This window comes from Anoplopoma fimbria, chromosome 22 (assembly GCF_027596085.1).
Source record: "Anoplopoma fimbria isolate UVic2021 breed Golden Eagle Sablefish chromosome 22, Afim_UVic_2022, whole genome shotgun sequence".
NCBI lineage: Eukaryota > Metazoa > Chordata > Actinopteri > Perciformes > Anoplopomatidae > Anoplopoma > Anoplopoma fimbria.
Window position 1 is genome coordinate 12,928,226 of NC_072470.1, and position 18,350 is coordinate 12,946,575.

The 18,350-nt window shown below is 40.8% G+C and overlaps 1 protein-coding gene across 2 annotated transcripts; it reads left to right on the forward strand.

Moving 5' to 3' along the window:
• The first annotated feature begins 1,585 nt into the window (after positions 1–1,585).
• Positions 1,586–18,093, forward strand: cd99 (CD99 molecule). 2 transcript variants are annotated; one of them, XM_054624126.1, is made up of 12 exons: positions 1,586–1,747; positions 5,714–5,746; positions 6,073–6,135; positions 7,014–7,061; positions 7,287–7,319; positions 7,895–7,948; positions 8,451–8,531; positions 10,883–10,912; positions 11,017–11,037; positions 14,628–14,744; positions 14,852–14,896; positions 15,358–18,093. In XM_054624126.1, the coding sequence occupies exons 1-12, from the start codon at positions 1,684–1,686 to the stop codon at positions 15,384–15,386; spliced, it is 618 nt and encodes a 205-aa protein (XP_054480101.1). In that variant the 5' UTR covers positions 1,586–1,683; the 3' UTR covers positions 15,387–18,093. The 2 variants fall into 2 exon arrangements, with proteins under 2 accessions (XP_054480101.1, XP_054480102.1); XM_054624127.1 differs by lacking the exons at positions 14,628–14,744; positions 14,852–14,896; positions 15,358–18,093 and adding an exon at positions 11,462–12,884.
• Positions 18,094–18,350: the final 257 nt, after the last annotated feature.

Below are 18,350 nucleotides of genomic sequence, written 5' to 3' on the forward strand. Positions count from 1 at the left end.
TTTCCCAACAGAAGCTAATGAGAAACGTCTGTTCACAGACATCTGCAGTTCATGTTTTTTAAATGTGTCACCCATCGATGAAAATCCATTTCTAGAGGTGTCAGAATACGACAAGAGAGAAAAAGTTAAAGTGAAACAGGCTAATATTAAAAAACAGGAAAGAGTAGAAGGAAATAAAAGATACTGCCACTGATCAGGAACTGAGCCTCTGATTCTGATCAATGAGGACATCCTGTGGTTTACTCAAAGACAAATGCTACATCACACAATTAAGAGGTTTCAGATGATCGTTAGAATGAATAACTAGGCTCAACCACGGAGTTACAGTCGGATAACGGTTGAAGAGAAAATATACATAAAAGACACTGATTATAATGACCTCTTGTCTATTAGACAGCAGCACTGCGCCCCCATGTGGTGGGAGCTTTAACCAAAATGTACAATATTTGGTTTGGAGTCTGACCATCTGTTCATGTGAATGTGGAATTTCCCCTGAAATGAACTGTACAAATAATATATATATTTCTTCATCTCATTACCTTTAAAACATATTTAAAAATGATCCTGAAATTGAATTTCTCCCCAGTTTTCCTTGTTCAATAATGTAGAACATCCATCCAACATATTCTGGTGTACAAACAAATGACAGATTGTTTCTTTATCTAATTCACAGAAAGTGGCATATTAAAGTCTCACAGAAATACTGTCAGTAAGGATTTAAGATGGTACTTCAAAACTCATTACATCAGAGGCAGCATAGGTTATAAAACACAACTGGTGTGTTCATCAAGCATTTCTTTAAACTATGCACTCAAGACTCGTTAACATCAATAAATCAAGAATCAAATGACATCATATTATGGCACTAAAGGCCTACAAACAACATGCAAACATATACATAATACCATATAGGAAGAGAAGAGAAAATCCCATATATAGAAAATAATGAAAGAAGATCAATACTTTCCATTTGCAAGACAGAATTTGTAGCAGCTTGAAAAGTGTATCTTCTAGAGTCTGTCCCTAGAAGATACAGGAAAAGAAAAGAGAGAGTATCAGAGGGAATCGGTATAAGAGAGAAATATATATTTCTATCTTTATTACCACCATCATCAGTGAACGCTCACAGTGGCTTTAACAGACATAACTCAGCAGAAGTAACCAGTCAGAGTAGATCCATCTTCATGCACTAGGTGGCACATGAGTTCTGTCAACAAGAACTTTATTCCAACAACATTCCAGTTTACCTCCATGCCTCCTCTGGAAGTAACAATGGGAAATATGAAAGTTGCTTTTTTATCAACATAATAGCTTCAATGAGACTCAGATGTAGTTATTCATATGCAAACGTCCATGTGTCCCATGGTCTGTGTTTGCATTAAGAAGAAGAAGGAAAACTATACATCTCATTATTAGTGAACACACTTCTGCGTGTATTAAAAAGCTGTAAGCCGTAAACATTGTTTGTATCTGTACTCTGCACATGTCTGGTAGGTTCAGTCACGTGCGTTCCTTCATTCCGGGTGTTCCGCCCCTCGGAGGGCCACACCCGGTCCGTCCTCCAGAGGAGAGGGTGAGTCACAGACTGTAACGGGACACCGCTGGAGGGTCTGCTCGGGCTGGAGACAAACATAGAACAGAGACCTGGATACTTATCTAAAGTGTAGTAAAGTCACAGGCACCATGGAGTTCTGTCTGAGGATCAGTTTACTTCTTCTTCTGGTTTCTGGAACATTAACACAAGATGGTAAGACTCCTTCTGCAAGTTATGGTTATGCAGTTATGGTGTATATTATTAGTGTTCTGACGCAGGAGAACTCCTTTAATAGACTGTTCTACCTCTAGCAGCTAGAACACTCTTTACACATGAGCCACACAGAGGCTACAAATGAAACCTTTGGTATCGTTTTGCTCTGCGGTTCACAGTGAGTCCGTGTAGAAGTCAGACATGGTGGGGAGACATGACCCACACAGACTGAGTCCTCAGAAGACCGGGAACTTCTAATCTGCTGAGAGACTTGATTTATCATCCAGGTGTGACATGTCCAATGTTGCACCTGGAGTCCAGGTTTTAGTCCGTCTGTGCTCATAAGACAGCAGTGGAAAGAGAATAGATGTAGGCTGTGTGTGTGTTTAGAGTCCTACAGTCCTAAAGGGAGTTTGTGCAGTTGTTCTTTGGAGAATACTTGTAAGGACACAAGGCCAAGTCCCTCAGTGTGCCACAACAAGATCAGAAAAAAGTTGTTTTCTTACTTTTTTTATGGCGTTAAGTGTGTTACTGTTAATCTCATTCTGCAACATGAAGGTGTAAATGCTAGAATAAGTCAAATCTGATATTGAGCAGCGTTTTTCATTCATGAATGATGAAAATCCAGATTACATGTGTTCAGAGTCCTCACTGGTGGCTCACAGCCTTTTAGGTGTTTTTCAGTCCGTTGTTTGGATAAAACACCCAGTTTCCTGCTTTGTTCATGGTTGTTCATCAATGTCAGGTAAACATTGTCATGTAATGATGAATGAAAGTTTGGGTTGTAGAAAAGGGATTTGTTTTAGGATGAGCTTAAGAGATGAAATGAGATCGTAGGATATGATGAGGACCATGGTACGTAGTATTAAGACTTATTTGGGAACTTTAATAAGAAATAACTTTTTGTCAAGTTTGCTCCAGGCGGCGGGCGGAGCCTGGTTTTGGCTTTCTTGTTTTACAGCTAAGATGTTCACCAGAATATGTTTTTATCTCGTGGTTGGATGAGCCCCTCGTGTCTAATGAAGGGAAATCCTCAGGCTGCAGAATACAATAGTGTTCCACCGAAGAGGTGGCAGCAGGCTGGGCAGGCCCTTTCCTGTCCCAACATGAAAACACCAGGTCTTAAAGAAATAGTTTCTCCTGACCCCGACCCCATTCAACCTTTAGGATGAATTCAAACACGGACTGTGGGTCAGTGTGTGCCTTAAAGCTGCATTCTCTCTCCTGTCCACCAGGGGGCGACTCCTCTGGTTGTATAGAAGTCTATGAGAAAATGACTCTACTTCTCTCTTGATTTATTCCCTCAGTAAACATTGTAAACATGAGTTTATGGTCTCAATCTCTAGTTTCAAGTCTTCTTCAATACAGCATGATGTTCATTTAGTAAATGATGCTCCATTTAGAGTCAAACAGACCATAAAGCAGGGGATGCTTTAGGGCGGGGCTACACACTGACTGACAGGTCCGGTCTGGGAGTTAACCCTTTCACAGTCTGTTTTCCATTCATGGAAGATAATTGTAACATTTTGGCGTGGTTGCACTTAGCTCCACCCTCTTTTATCACTTCTGGTTGGAAAAAAACAAGATGGCGACGGCCAAAAACCAAGATGTCCGCGGCCGAAATGCTCAACTCGAGGCTTGAAAACCGTAACCGACCAACCATTCAGTGATGTCACTATGACTTTGTCCACTTCTTATATACAGTCTATGCTTAAGTCTTTTCACCCAACGTTAGTGTGCACTAATAAGAGTTCAGTCATTGCTGGGAAATAACAATTAATGTAGAAAAGAGACTAAATAAATGAAGATATAAAGATGAGAAAGAGAAGAGTAAAAGCTTATTTCAGATGCAGCACACATGCTCAGTCGTCTCTGTGGGTGTCGGCTCTCGTGCTCTGCTTCCCGTAGAAGTGAAGACGAGGGCTGCTACAGAAAAACCACAGGCACGCAAACGAGAAGCAGTTGGCACGACGTCTGCTCGAAGTAGGTCAGAGCGATACTTTCAGCTCCGTCAAGGCGGATGCTGGTATGTTGCAGAGAAACACATAGTATGCAAAATATGGCCAGTGAGGTTTATTTATGTCATTTATTCTGCAATAATATAGCATAACATAATGCTGAAACGCACAGAGGAGCAGTGTTCTAGTGAGGTTTCACTGAGGAATGGAAACAGGAAGTATCAATATAACATGCAAATGACATCAAAGGAAACTGGTACTGAAGGGAAACTGGTACTGTGTTAGTCTAACTATGGCTTAAAGAGGAGTTAGACATATTTAATGTAAGGGACTCATATACCTGGTTAACCAAAGAAAATGAGCACAATTTAAGATACAAAATATTAGAAAGACGGACCTATCAAACATAAGGTTCACCCAAATGGAAACAGATGCTCAAAGCTCTCCTGAATGTGAAAATACTTTGTCAAAAAAGCAGTAAATTAGTATTTAATGGTGAACGCCTGACCTTCAGGAAGGTTGTGTAAAATCAATAAGACCTGAGAGGAATGTGCTTGTTTAAGTCAGAACGTATCTGAATAATCACTGTTTTGAGTGAAAAAGCTCTGATCTGCTCAGCAGGAAACATCGGACACAGTCAGGAGCATTGATTCGGACCGTGCCGGAGTTCGATTCCCCCTCCTCTCCGCTCAGCTTTCATATTCTAGCTGTTCTTTACCCGACCACGCCTGAGTTATCACATCCTCCACAGTCACCATCTCTTTCCTTTGATGCTCTATTGTGACATTAACTGCAGGAGCATTTTATGTTAATGATGAAGGCATAATAATTCAAAGTACACTTTCTTAAAGAGCGATGAACTTTTACTTCTTAAGACTTTTCAGACATTGGAAAAGGAATGTGAGAAAGAAAGTAGCCAGTCACTGTTTCAAAGGGTTAATCATGAGTAAATATTTGACTTTCATGTCACTGCAGTAGTTTGATAGTGTGGCGCTTGTATCAGGACATGTAGTAGCCTGAATATGTTCCCATAACTTTGTGCATATAAGATAATAACTGAAGTACTTCACAGTCTCAGTTACTCAGCATTGTGTCTGTTTCGCTGCCTTCTGGGTAAAAAAAAGTGTTGGCATCTGCTCTTTGTTGAAACAACCCACGGGTCATGTGACTCAGAGCGGGGAGGTGTATCAGTCAGCGTTGCCACGGGAACCAACAAACACACGGCTCCCTTACAACACCCAAACACAGAACACATGTGCTTCCACTACCACGGGAAAACCCCGGCAGAGGGAGGCCTTCTGGTCACGTGATCCACCGCTGAGGGTCTCTGAGGATCAGGTCTGAGTTCTGATGTGTAGTAATGTTCCTCATGTGTTTCTCTGAGGATCAGGTCTGAGTTCTGAGGATCAGGTCTGAGTTCTGATGTGTAGTAATGTTCCTCATGTGTTTCTCTGAGGATCAGGTCTGAGTTCTGATGTGTAGTAATGTTCCTCATGTGTTTCTCTGAGGATCAGGTCTGAGTTCTGATGTGTAGTAAATGTTTCTCTGAGGATCAGGTCTGAGTTCTGATGTGTAGTAATGTTCCTCATGTGTTTCTCTGAGGATCAGGTCTGAGTTCTGATGTGTAGTAATGTTCCTCATGTGTTTCTCTGAGGATCAGGTCTGAGTTCTGATGTGTAGTAATGTTCCTCATGTGTTTCTCTGAGGATCAGGTCTGAGTTCTGATGTGTAGTAATGTTCCTCATGTGTTTCTCTGATGTGGATCATGTGTTTCTCTGAGTCTGATCAGTGTCTGAGTTCTGAGTTCTGAGTTCTGATGTGTAGTAATGTTCCTCATGTGTTTCTCTGAGGATCAGGTCTGAGTTCTGATGTGTAGTAATGTTCCTCATGTGTTTCTCTGAGGATCAGGTCTGAGTTCTGATGTGTAGTAATGTTCCTCATGTGTTTCTCTGAGGATCAGGTCTGAGTTCTGATGTGTAGTAATGTTCCTCATGTGTTCCTCTCACAGGGTTTGACCTGTCCGATGCTCTGGATGATCCAGGTGAGTGACTTTCTCCTTAGCATCACATTTTATAATCATAATAGGTTAGTTATAAACGTATAAACAGAACTACTGTCATGTCCCTATTCCCAGTGTGAATGTATGATCTATATAAATGGTCTTCACTGGTCCACATGGTTAGTAACCTGACCCTGGACCTGGGTCAGACCAGATGAATGAATAGTGTTTATTCATAGTCTATACACTGAGCTGTTTATAATGCAGCACACTGTATAGCTTCAAGATAACAAGATCCACCTGGGGATGCTGGGTAGAAATGTTAACAGATGTCAGATAATAACTGTTCATTTATTTCCGTTCCTTAGTTCCACCAACACCTGCAAAGCCCAAAGAGCAGCCGAAGGAGCCGGAGAAGCCCGGCAGTGATGGTTGGTATCCTCCACCTTAATATTAGACAATAAACTCACCAAGTCTAACATGGGATCAGAGTTTAACAATGAAGGGAAATGTCCCGACTCCCAGAGGATGTGTTTTTGGTGACCCCTGACCTTTAGAAACATTATAAATCCACAGCCAGGTTAGGCTCCATTTCTTTAGCACAGAGGAGCTCTGAGCTAAAATCTGAACCTTTATACTATATAATGTTTCCCATGCTCACCATCTTAGCTTTGTACTTCATGGAGTCCAGCTGAGGCATTTAGTTCTGCAGCTATTTGCTCATAAATCAAAGTATAGCATAAATTAACATTTCAACCAAAAAGTCAGAAGATCACCAAAGTTATTAACATTCACCCAGAGGGGAACATGATTAGTTTTATTGTTTCTACAAAATGTCATGACATCCGTCCAATAGTTCGGAAATGAAAAGTGTTATTTGACATATATGTGGTGTTTTGCAGGCGATTCCTTTTTATTAAAATAATTACTCAAACATGACATCAGGATGTGTATTTTAGTTCTTTTAGGTTTTAGATCTCGAGCCACTGAATGAGTTTACCCCACACAGCTTTACAATAAAGTGTCCTGAGAAACCACACAGCTGATCAAACCGGTTTGAAGCAGGTTCACACCTGAACCACATCATATCTAAACCACTTATTTGGAAGTGACAACAAAAGAGGCAGCTGTAAACTTAGTAAATGACTTAATAACTGGTTCTTGTGAAGATATTTCTGGTTAATAGTGTACTTTATGTGGTTGTAATTACAAGTATTTTATGAATGGAGCAGTTCAGACTTTGGACCAGGTAAACCGTGTTTCTCTAGAGTCTTCTCCTTGAGCTCACACACATTTTATTTTTCAACAGATGTGCCTAAAACTACAAAACCCTCAAAACCAACTTCCGGAGATTCTGGTAGGTTTGATGTTTCCCCGCGCTCCTCTGGTGGTTTGTGGTCATGAAGAGAGTTTTGCTTTCAGCTGCTGAAGTTAAGAGATAAAGTTTTTGCCGTGTTTGTTAACTGATGTAGAGACTATCCACATTTCCTGTCTCTGTCCTGAGTCCTGCCTACAAATGCGACACGATGATAACTTCTAAGTGTTATTGGATCTGAGAAAGCTGTGTGTTTGTGTATTCCAGATGGCTTTGATCTGAATGATGCTTTCGGCCCAGGTAAGACCTCTCTGTGATGCTTTCTTTATTATATTATAATTATTCATTTAGAAGCCACTGAACACACAGTTCCTCTCAGGGAGTTCCTCGTGTGAGGATGAGTTGAATGCAGAGATCACATTCTATGTATCTGTATGTGATGATTAGAGAAGGTGCTAAGTATAGACAGGTGTAACCAAGCATTACTTCAGGTCAGGGGGTTTAATCCTCCATTCTTTCTTCATAAAGTGGCCTATTTATTAAAAGGCTGGTCATAACAGCACACCCACTGCTCTATAATGGGTTTGTTAAACTCATTATCTACGATGGCGTTTCATTTGAGCATAGAACTAATATTTGCTTTCTAATTTAAACCGACTTCTTGTTTGTCCGAGTATGAAAGTTTAACAGCTGAACTGGGTTCTGTTAGAATTAAATGAACCCAAGAACAAGAAGGTTTCTGTGGAGCAGCTTCTGTCTTTGAGCCAGACTATTACCTGGAATTCTTTAATCAGGCCGTGTTCTCCTTTTAATGCATCAGCTTTCCTTCTGCGTTTACCTTTTCATTCATAGTGATAACGTCTCTGTACCCACAGATCCAAACCCTAAACCTGATAAACCTGCTGTGAAGCCACCAAGCGGTGGAGGAGGTGAGTGCACCAGCTCTTCAGCTCTTTTATTGGTTCTGTGGAATCTTCTGTTAAATGGATGTTAGAAGGAAGAGCCTGCTGATAATCTTTAGTTTTTAGTTCAGAACTAAAACGTCAAAGAATGTTTTCATATCTCAGCGACGTCACGGTCATGTTTTCAGGTCGTCCTCCTCCAGATCTCTTAGGAACACCTTGAGCTCATTTCTTCAGCTTTACCAGAAATGTCCACTTGCATTCAAAGTTGAACTGATTAGAGTTTATTGGTCAAAGGTGAATGAATGTTCGAGCCTCAGATAGAGCAGGAAGTCAGAAGGTGCTGAGAGAAGATCTCACATCTTGATGGGATTTGTTGGCGAAATATATCAGCAGGTTTCTCCTCATGAATGTCAGCTCTCCTTGTTAAAGAGGTTTGTAGTTTACTTTGAAATGTCGACACAAATCTAACGTTTAGAAGAAATGTGTAATTGTATGAGCTGTTGTAAGTTGTGTTGGTTTCTTGAAGGTGGAGGATCTTTTGATGACTCCGACTTAATTGGTGTTGGTGAAGGAGGGTACAAGCCTGAAGGAGGCAACACAGGAGGAGGTAAGACATCAGCACCACCTGCTACACTTCTACATTTTGATGATGGTGTTATATATTCCCCCCCCCCCGTTATGATGGAGGTTCCAGCAGCTCCACAGAATGTCACACCGTGTGACGACACCCGGGTGCACTTTTGATGTTTCACAGTCAAACACATGAGTTTGAAAGCAGAGAGACGGGACATTAATGAACGCAGGGTCATGGTTTGCTCCCATGAGGTTGGCATGGGTTACTATGGTTACGCATCTCAAAACGGCTCAAAGAGGCTCCAAAAAGAGAAATACGATCAGATTTACAAACAGGATAAACTGACCACATGTTGGGCCCAGGTCTAACTTTTGTCATGCTCGTTTTAGAGTTCCCATGATGCTCTGGGGTTTGTAAACAGGACGTATACTGTTGCCGTGAATACAGTGAGTTTTTAGGATTTATAAGTGGATTTATTGAAATATCAGAGATGATGATATCATGGGTTGCACAGTCACATGCTGTCTATATCTACAGTACCAGTCAAAAGTGCTGACACACCTTCTCATTCAACTACTTTGAAGAATCTAAAATATAAAACATATTCTGGTTTGTTGAGCATGTGTTTGTTTACCACATAATTCCACATGTGTTCCTTCATAGTTTGGATGTCTTCAATATTAATCTAACATGTAGAAAAAAATAAAAATAAAGAAAAACCATTGAATGAGAAGGTGTGTCCAAACTTTTGACTGGTACTGTCTATATATATAGATATAGATATATATCTATATCTATATCTCTATATATATATTGATATGAATACCCGTGGTTGGAGTGATTTCGGTGATTTCCAGCTGTATCTCCTTTGTTGTGTCTTGTTGTCCTTGACAACCGCTGACTCAGTCTGAGCGTCTCTAGAGAACAACACAACATTTATTAAATGTCATGGTAATGCTGACAAACCGTGATACGGCTCTCCGTGTGGGTCTCATGCCTCTCTGTCACCACGTCTCAGGACAGAGGACAGGGTTCGTGGTGAACAGTTGCAGAAGGTTGTGTAGAGGAGGAGGAAACTGGTTTCACACAGGCTGACCTGGTTTCATGCTATGTGCCTCGGTCCTATAAAACACACATGAACACACATGTTCAACTGTCAGTTCAACACATTCAGAACCTCACACATAATGAGCTTATTGTGAACGTATACGTGAGGCCAGGATGAACATGCTGTGACTCACTTGTTGTTCATCATATTGGATATTAGTGAGTTTTTTCACTATGTGTCTGACAGCTATGAGTCTCTGCTTTCATTTAGCTGCTATAACAAGTAAATACAGCATTATATCATTTAAAAAACAGGCATAAACCAGCCGGCGGGAAGTCTCTCTGATTGCTAACACTTCTGGACACACCTTTGCTTTCTAGTTGATGTAAAATAAATCACCAAAGATATTCAACTTGTGATGATTTATGTCATTCTAACTGTGTTCTTCTGCACTAAAGACATGTTTGGGTTCTCTCTACTTCTAGTCATTATTGTGTTGTTTTCCATAGAGGACTTTTATATTGCAGAGAAAATGAAGACCACAGAGAGAAAAATGTGACGGGAGCTCATAAAACAGCCCAAACTGCTTTGTGTTCAGAGGGTGAATCTCTCCACCATATGAACTCCTGGGAGGCTCAGAGGAATACAGTAAACGATGAGTCATGGGAATTATAGATATTATAAACGCACAATGTTCATAAGGACTGTTGATTTAGAATCTTTTCTAAGATTCTGCATCGCTCAGACGACGGTTGAAGCCAGTTTCTGTCTGCGTCACGTTCAGGCGGTGATGGAAGTCACACAGACCACGCGGCCTGTTGTTCTTTGTTTTGTGTCTCTGAGCTCTCATGGAAGTCATTAGTTGTTCTTCTACCACAGAGAGAGAGAAAAGGAATAAAACCCCCACAGGCTTCCAGTCTAAGTGGAGCCACATGGCTGGTTTCAGATCAGATTCTTTCCTTCGATCGTGTTCGTGAAGGAGCAGCGATGCAAACCTGTTGTTAGCTATATACTAGTATTAGTTTGTTGCACTTATTGTATCATATTAGTTTGTTTCTGTACTTTTGCTCTGGTTTCTGCTCTTAGATGCTTGTTTAAGAAAGGAGATGCACTGATGACTTCTGGTGACTAGTAGTTCTCTTGAATACCTATGTTGAATACACTTCCTTGGATCGTCTGCTTTGGATAAAATGCGTCTGCTAATGTAATGTGATGTAATGTAATGTAATGTAATGTAATGTACTGTACTGTAATACAGAGCTTTATACTCCTCTGTTGTGTCTGCTTCTATTCATAGAGTTTCTCTCACTTTTCTCCTTCTGTCTTTTAAATCCAGGTGGAATGGACCCCGGCTACGATTCTAACGGTACGTTTAACTCTCATGTTTCTTTTTCTATTATTTAGAGTTAAATAACAGTATCTGTCCGTCATAATCCTCATAGTCTGATTTGCATTGTGTCTCCCTCACAGGTGGCGCTGACCAGCCTGAAGGTAAACCCATGTCCTATCTGCTTCTGTGCTCTTCTGGATCTATTCCTGTCTTTGTGTCAGTGTGGGAGTCCTGATGTCTCCCTGCAGACTGATCCTTTCTGGATTCTTGTTGTTGGGTATTTCCTGTTTCCCCCCTCAGAGGAAGTTGTGTTCTCTGTGTGTGTTTTGTTGCCGATCCAACCGTTGTTGCGTTGGTGTTTTATTAGTTTACACGTATTTGTCCTCGTGCTTCTGGCTCTGAAGGCAGCGGCCTCTGAATCACAGGCAGCTGGATCACTGCAGCGTGTGATCCGCTGCATCGGTCTGGTTTCTCCTCTCACACCTGGTGTCTCTGAGGGTGAACTTAGTGTTCTTCACATTGGTACTCCCCCCCCCGGTCTGGTTCCTTTGGCTAAAACCCTGCTTCGATTGTGTGTCGTTGCAGATCCAGACCTTCTGTGGGGCCAAATCCTGAAGATGCTAAATGCTAACATGCCAGAGGAGTTCTATATGTGGCTGTCCAACGTAAAGCAGATGATCACCCCTCTGTTAGAGAGGGCCATGGACCTGCTGCAGGCTGTGCCCTGAGCCCGCCCTCCACCTTTAATGAGGCTGTCCGCTCAGTGTTGATGGGAAATGTAGTCCTCTGAAGCAATGTGTTGACCCAGCCTGGATGAGATCAGCTGTTTACTCTGCCTCTGTACACACAGCTGAATATCTGAGTCAGCTAGAACACTGCAGTATGTTTACTTACCCATAATCCTCTGCAATCATATGGTGGGATGCCGTTTTGCAGTCTGCAGTACAAGCAGAGAGCTCACCTATAGGGGCTGATTTATATAAAACACAGGAAGAACTACAGATGTTGAAGCTGTAAGCGTTCTGGGTCAATAAAGCAGCTCTGAGGGATTGTACTGCCTCAATGGACTACATTTACCATCAACACTGATTACACATCCCCATAAAAAGGTGGTGAAGTCGCCCTTTAAGTTGTGATCGGCTCTCATGTGTGAGCTTTACAGACGTCTGATGATCTCGAAAAAAAAATACATAATTTGGTGTTTGAAAAGTCAGGATACCAGGATACTTTTTTCTCGTTTTTTTTCATCTATTTTGAAACCCTGTTTCCGCTTCCTGTGCCCTTTGCCCCCTGGCTTCCTGCGTCTCATGGACACTTGCAGCTGCAGGTCTGTGCTTTGTGTATGTTTCACACCAACAGACCCTCCACACTCCCTGTGTTTGGGCGTGTTCATGCACTCATTGTTCTGTCACGCCACACCCAGCAGGCCATGACTCACTCACATGTTTGCTCTGGTACTTCTCTGACTAATATGATTATCATGTCGGCTGTTTTGATGCTTGTATTCTATGTAATTATCGCCTTAAATAAGCTCTTATGACAGACAGGAAGTGAAGCGTGTTACTAGAAGCCTTTATGGAGTTCACCTGAAGCTGTAGAATATATTTTTCCGTAAACATGAAATAACAATATGTTATGTATGTTTGCATAAGTTCTCCTCAGAGTTCTCCTCAGAGTTCTCCTCAGAGTTCTCCTCAGAGTTCTCCTCAGTTCGTCCAGTCAGCAGCAGTCTGCTCACATTCCTCACATTCTCCAGCGCTGACACATCCAGCATGTCGAGGTGTTTTCTCCTCATTTGGAATCCTCTCATTGTGTCTGATAAACGGTTCGATACTTCCTCTCATGAGGAGTTCTCTGTGTTCTCTCTGGTAACGGTCACATATTTATTTTGGTGGGTTCTTTGAAGTTGAAGCTTTTTTTGCCTCCATTCTTTATGAGGTTTGTCACACTGCTGCAGTGGATGCGATGTAAAGTCATGATATGTGTAAAGCATAATGAATAAAACTCATATGGATCATCTTTGTGCAGCGTCAGCGTTGTGGTTTCTGCAACAAGCTGTCATAAAATGACTTTTATAACAGTTTTAAGCCACATTTTAACAAAGATCTCAGTGGTTTCTAACTCTGTTTTAACTGGATGAATGAAGCTGAGCCATCAGAAGTTTGGATCTTTATTTATCAGAGAAACACTGATTTTAATGTGAAGCTGCTTTCTTCAGTGTTTTTAACAGTTTTAATCATTTAAATAAAACTCTGCCTTCTTTTATTGTCTTGATGGGGAGACGTCTCGTGGTAGGAAATGACATATTGTGGAAAACTGTAGAATCATGATTAATAACAGGATGAACAGAGGATGTTTCTACGTCACGCATTAATCCAGAGTTCCTCGGTTCCACTTAGAACACTTTGTTCTGCAGCCAGCAGAAAGAGCTCCGCCCCCAAAATGACCCACTGCCTCTAAATGTAACGTATGTGCAGGACATGGTCTCTGCAGACCCCCTTGAGAACCAGCTACAGACCCGAGTCTTTAAACCTCTTGTTTATTTGTTGTCGCTGTTTTTTGGTCTTTTTCTCAAATCATTTTCAGTCTTTGAGCACTTTGTGATCTCGTTCTATGAAAGGTGCTAAACAAGATAAGATAAGATAAGATAAGATAAGATAAGATAAGATAAGATAAGATAAGATAAGATAAGATAAGATAATCCTTTATAAGTCCTGCAGCGGGGAAGTTTGCAGGATTACAGCAGCAGAGTCGATAGTGCAAACAAGAGACATAGTAAAAAAACAAGATCAAAACAAGTGTATAAGTAAAAAACGTTAAAAGAGCAATAACTATGGGATGATTGTTAATATTGCACAGATTATATATATATAAATATGCACGCAAACTAAATCATATTTAGTATACACACACTATATATTATTAACACAAAACTATGAAGTATATGTAAAACAAATGTCAGATCAAAGCGTGATATATCATTTAATGCAATAACATAAAAGCACAATAATGGCTAATAATAAACTAATAACACTGTTAATATAGAAGCAGGGTTGAGGTGTATTATCATCCTCCTCTATTGAAAACACACCACTAATAAAGTACAAGCGGTTTATCTTTAAGCTCCTGATTTAACACCCTGACTTAACACCCTGAGCCGTCACAAGACGCTCCTCTGACTCATGACTCACTCTGCCAGTGTGTGTGTGTGTGTGTGTGTGTGTGTGTGTGTGTGTGTGTGTGTGTGTGTGTGTGTGTGTGTGTGTGCGTGCCACGCCTTGCCCTAGAGCTTTGGGTGTGTCAGCTTTGAATCCTGTTCTTTCTCTTTTTGTCTCCACAGTCTGAAGGTGATACTTTGTCTTTGTGTTGTTTGTGAAAAGTTTTTTTTAATATTACATCACAACGTTAGAGCCCCACCCGTTCTGTACAGTGTGTTCTTGTGCATGTGGGACTGTCATCTACAGTTATATACCGCCCCCGTGTGGAGAACCAGGGTTATGGCAGCTTACAGTTCATAATTAAACTTCATATATTTCATATTTATACTGTATGAATAGAAGAAGGATAAAAGGAGGATACAGTTAGAGGTCCAGGACTGTAAAAACTTCTTGTATGAAAGTGCAGTTTTCTGTAACAACGTGTGTGTGTGTGTGTGTGTGTGTGTGTGTGTGTGTGTGTGTGTGTGTGTGTGTGTGTGTGTGTGTGTGTGTGTGTGTGTGTGTGTGTTGTGTGTGTTGTTCTTTCCCTGCAGAAGCTAGCACTGGAAAGGTTGCAGGCATTGCCAGTGCCATAGGCGTCGCTCTGTTGGGAGCAGCGTCCAGTTACTTCGCCTACCAGAAGAAAAAGCTCTGCTTCAAGATCCAAGGAGGTCACTGTTTATTTATTTACTTATCAAAGTTCATTCACAAATAAATCTATGATGCCGTTACTGTCTCAGCCTGTGATGTCACACTGACGACACCTTTCTTTACTCAGGTGCAGATCCAGAGGGAGGCCACGGTACTCGGTCTGATCCTCAAGGTGGGTTCTAAGTGTCCTCAAGTACTCATTCAGCACAAAGAGAACATGAAAGAACATGTGTGTATATATCTTCCAGAGCCAAAGATACATAGACACTAATGGAGTTTTGCACAATTCAGAATTACTCTAGAATTAGTCTGGCAAATGTATGACTTTATATATATATTCAGAAGATATTTGAATATTTATTTCTTCTACTAGATTTATGACTCAGGATATTTCTCTCCTCTCACGGCTCCATATCTCTTTTTTTTATGTTTTAGATGAATTTAGTGCAGTAATATGTACAATATTTCCCTTTGAAATGTAGTGAAGTATTATATAACAATAAAGTACAAGTACCTCAATACTATAATACGAGCATAAAGTACAGAAGTGTAGTAGGAATGTGTGTTTATGGTCAACTCATCTTTCATAAAGCAGTATTACTCCATTCATCCCTCTGTTCTTCCTCATGTCAGTGTTCAGCAACCTGCTCCGGACGTCCTAAACATCTTCTGAAGGACGAGCCTCACCGGTCAGTGGAGCGTCTCCGCACAGCTCTCCTTCCTCCACCTTCAGATCAACTCATCGGACCCGTTTGTTCTGAAAAATAAGACTTTCTATAAAACGACTCCATCATACGCCAGGTTCACACTGGACGCTGACACGCACACAGACACACATTTCTCTGGTCAACCAGACCTCCTGCTCCTCTGCTGTTTCCTACAGAGCTGATCTCTGTCTGTCTGCTTATTTGATCATTTATATCATATACATAGCGTCAAATTTAGTTTTTTTGGTAAATTATTTGTGTCTTTTGTTGCCAGATTTGCTCATGGTACACGGAAAGATACATTAGACGCCAAAACGGTGCTTCTCCATCTTTATTCTTTATCCAGGAAAATACAGTTTGTTATATATCATTTCTTTTTCCGTTCATCACATCCTGGTTGTCCGCGCTGCACTGAGCTCCGTGTTTGTGTGACGGCTCCTCACATGAACACATCGTCTGAATAGTGGTGACGTGGGTGTGGTTTGACTGCTTCATTAGCTCAAACGAGGTGACAGGAGAACAACTAGAACCTCAAATCCTAAAAGGTTCCTTCACCCAAATCACAAGAGAAGAAAATACATGTGTGGTATGGAGCCATTGTTTGAATGCATATCTGCGATTTCTGCCTTTGACATTTCTTTCTGTTTTTGAGTTTATTTTTGTGAACCGACCCTTTAATGTACACCTCAGTCTGCCTAAACACAGAACCTTAAACCCTCTAAATAAAAGTAGGTTCTCTAAATAACACCGTCCCGTCATGCTCCTCACTCTGCTGCGCTCACTTTCTCTTTCCATCACACACTATCACTCACTAATTAACCCCGTAGACCTTTGACCTTTGACCACAGCTGTATTTAAGGCTATTAAAGGCTAATTGTTTTTGTGTCCATGTGACAAAACCTCCTCATGAAACTGGTCCAGTGTTGAGGGAGAACGCTGCAGGTGGGAGGGGCTAAACGGGCTTTAACGAATCATATCTGGCGTCTCGTCACCTTTAATGGAGTTCCACTAAAGAGTGCTTCTTGTTGTTGCCACTGACGGGCTCAGATAGTTAATATTAATGTCTGACAACATGATGTAGAGCACTCTAAAGGGTTCAAAGTCATGTCTGAATAATGATATTACCACTCTGAGCCTGTCAGTAAGAACATGAACTGTTAATGAGCGTACATTAACGGTGCTCTTTATGAATACATTACAGGTGTTTTAGTGTCTGCCGGCTGCAGCGTTCTCCCTCAATACTGGAGACATTTCAAAAACTGAAAACTGTTCAAAAACGGGTGAAAAATCCTGAAGTTACCCTCAAAGTGTCCCGGCCCATATGGAAAAGATCGTACAAATCGCACAAAAGGCCCCATGTCATATCTATTACAGATAAAAGATATAAACATTTAGTAAAATGTATGTATATCTTTTCCATATGGGAGTAAACCAGAATGAAAAACAGAAAGAGAAACCGTGAGGAGTGGGTGTGACCTGACTGTTTGATAAAATTCATGTTGTGGAAATGTACATTATATAGAATTCATCAAGCGTTCCATTTGCATCAACAGCAAATGAATGACTGATCAAATATGCTAATAAAAGAGGTGTAACAACAGATACAGTCCAGGTTCTCTCCCTGCAGTAAAGAGAGATTGTACAGTTATGGTATCTGCAGTATAACACACATATGACACAGTGGCCATGTAGCTGGACCTGAATCCAGCAGAAGGAGCTTTTGAATATGAAATGGAGGTTCTGAAACACGGAGGAGAAACGTACTACATGAAGACATCCCGTCGGTGTGTGATGTTTCGTATCACATATGTAAATGTAACATACAGTTTGAGCTTCAGCTTTTTGTTTGCCGTCAATTCATTTTGTCGGTAATTTGATTCCTTAAAGTTAGATTTTTTTAAAGCTACAAACACTCAATATTTGCATATTAACTATGTGACCTCAGCGTGTGTCACCACGGATGATCAGCCTCGTTTAGGTTCGTATAAAGGTTAGCAGCTAGCTGCAGTTAGCATTAAATATGACACTTTATGATTTCATCAGCACGGCAACATGACTCCAGATATTTGGTCCAGATAAATATTCATGTTCTGCAGCTGCTGCATGTGTAAATTAGACACTAAGCTAACATCTTAGCCTTAACAGCCATACGAGGTTTACACTGCCCCCTAGTGGTCAAAACACAAATGACTGCAGCTTTAAACCAAGAAAACTTCTCAAAACAAAATGATTTCAGAAAATATGTTTTTTAGGAATCAATCATAGACAGGAATGACCTGCTGAGATGGGGAGTGTTTAGCAGTCTGTGTCTGTATCAGCACATTTCATAAAATCTGAGGAATTTCATCTGAGGATTGTTTTTAGGATTCTAGAATATTAAAGCGTGGCCTCCTTGTGAGCTGTAAATACTTGATGATAGTGTGTATTAATGCCTGCTGACTTCAGCTCCAGGCTCGATGCTGCAGTGTGCTTTTTGTTTTTCGGTATCGACATCATGTTCTCAGTCTGAAGTGATTTTTGAAGATTTGTTTTGTCATGTCTCAGTTTTTAAAGCATAGACTTAATCCAGGTTTATTACATCTGACGAGTAGACGAATGTTACTTTTGTGTGTGTGGATTTAAAGTGTGTGTACATGTTTCAATAAAGTGGTGTTGTACAGTTTGTCTGTGCTTTGTCATTTATTATTGCCTGCTTTATAATTACAGATTTTAATCACGATCCTTAAGAGTTCCTGAATAATCTCAACTCATTCTGAATCTTCTCTTTGTCCTCATCACCAAACAGAACCGTCTTCATCATGTGATAGCAGGTGTTCTTATGTTTCTATGTAGAAAACATGTGGTTATGTCATGTCATCTAGCAACTGTTTTTTAGCGTGTGCATTTTTTGTCTTTTCAAAATAAATGTGATACACTGAG

Excerpts from the sequence above, each read along its gene's own strand:
- cd99 (XM_054624126.1), top strand. The coding sequence starts at position 1,684 with ATGGAGTTCTGTCTGAGGATCAGTTTACTTCTTCTTCTGGTTTCTGGA. Across the intron at positions 7,062-7,286 it reads ACCAACTTCCGGAGATTCTG|ATGGCTTTGATCTGAATGAT; the intron begins GTAGGTTTGATG and ends TGTGTATTCCAG. Across the intron at positions 7,320-7,894 it reads GAATGATGCTTTCGGCCCAG|ATCCAAACCCTAAACCTGAT; the intron begins GTAAGACCTCTC and ends CTGTACCCACAG.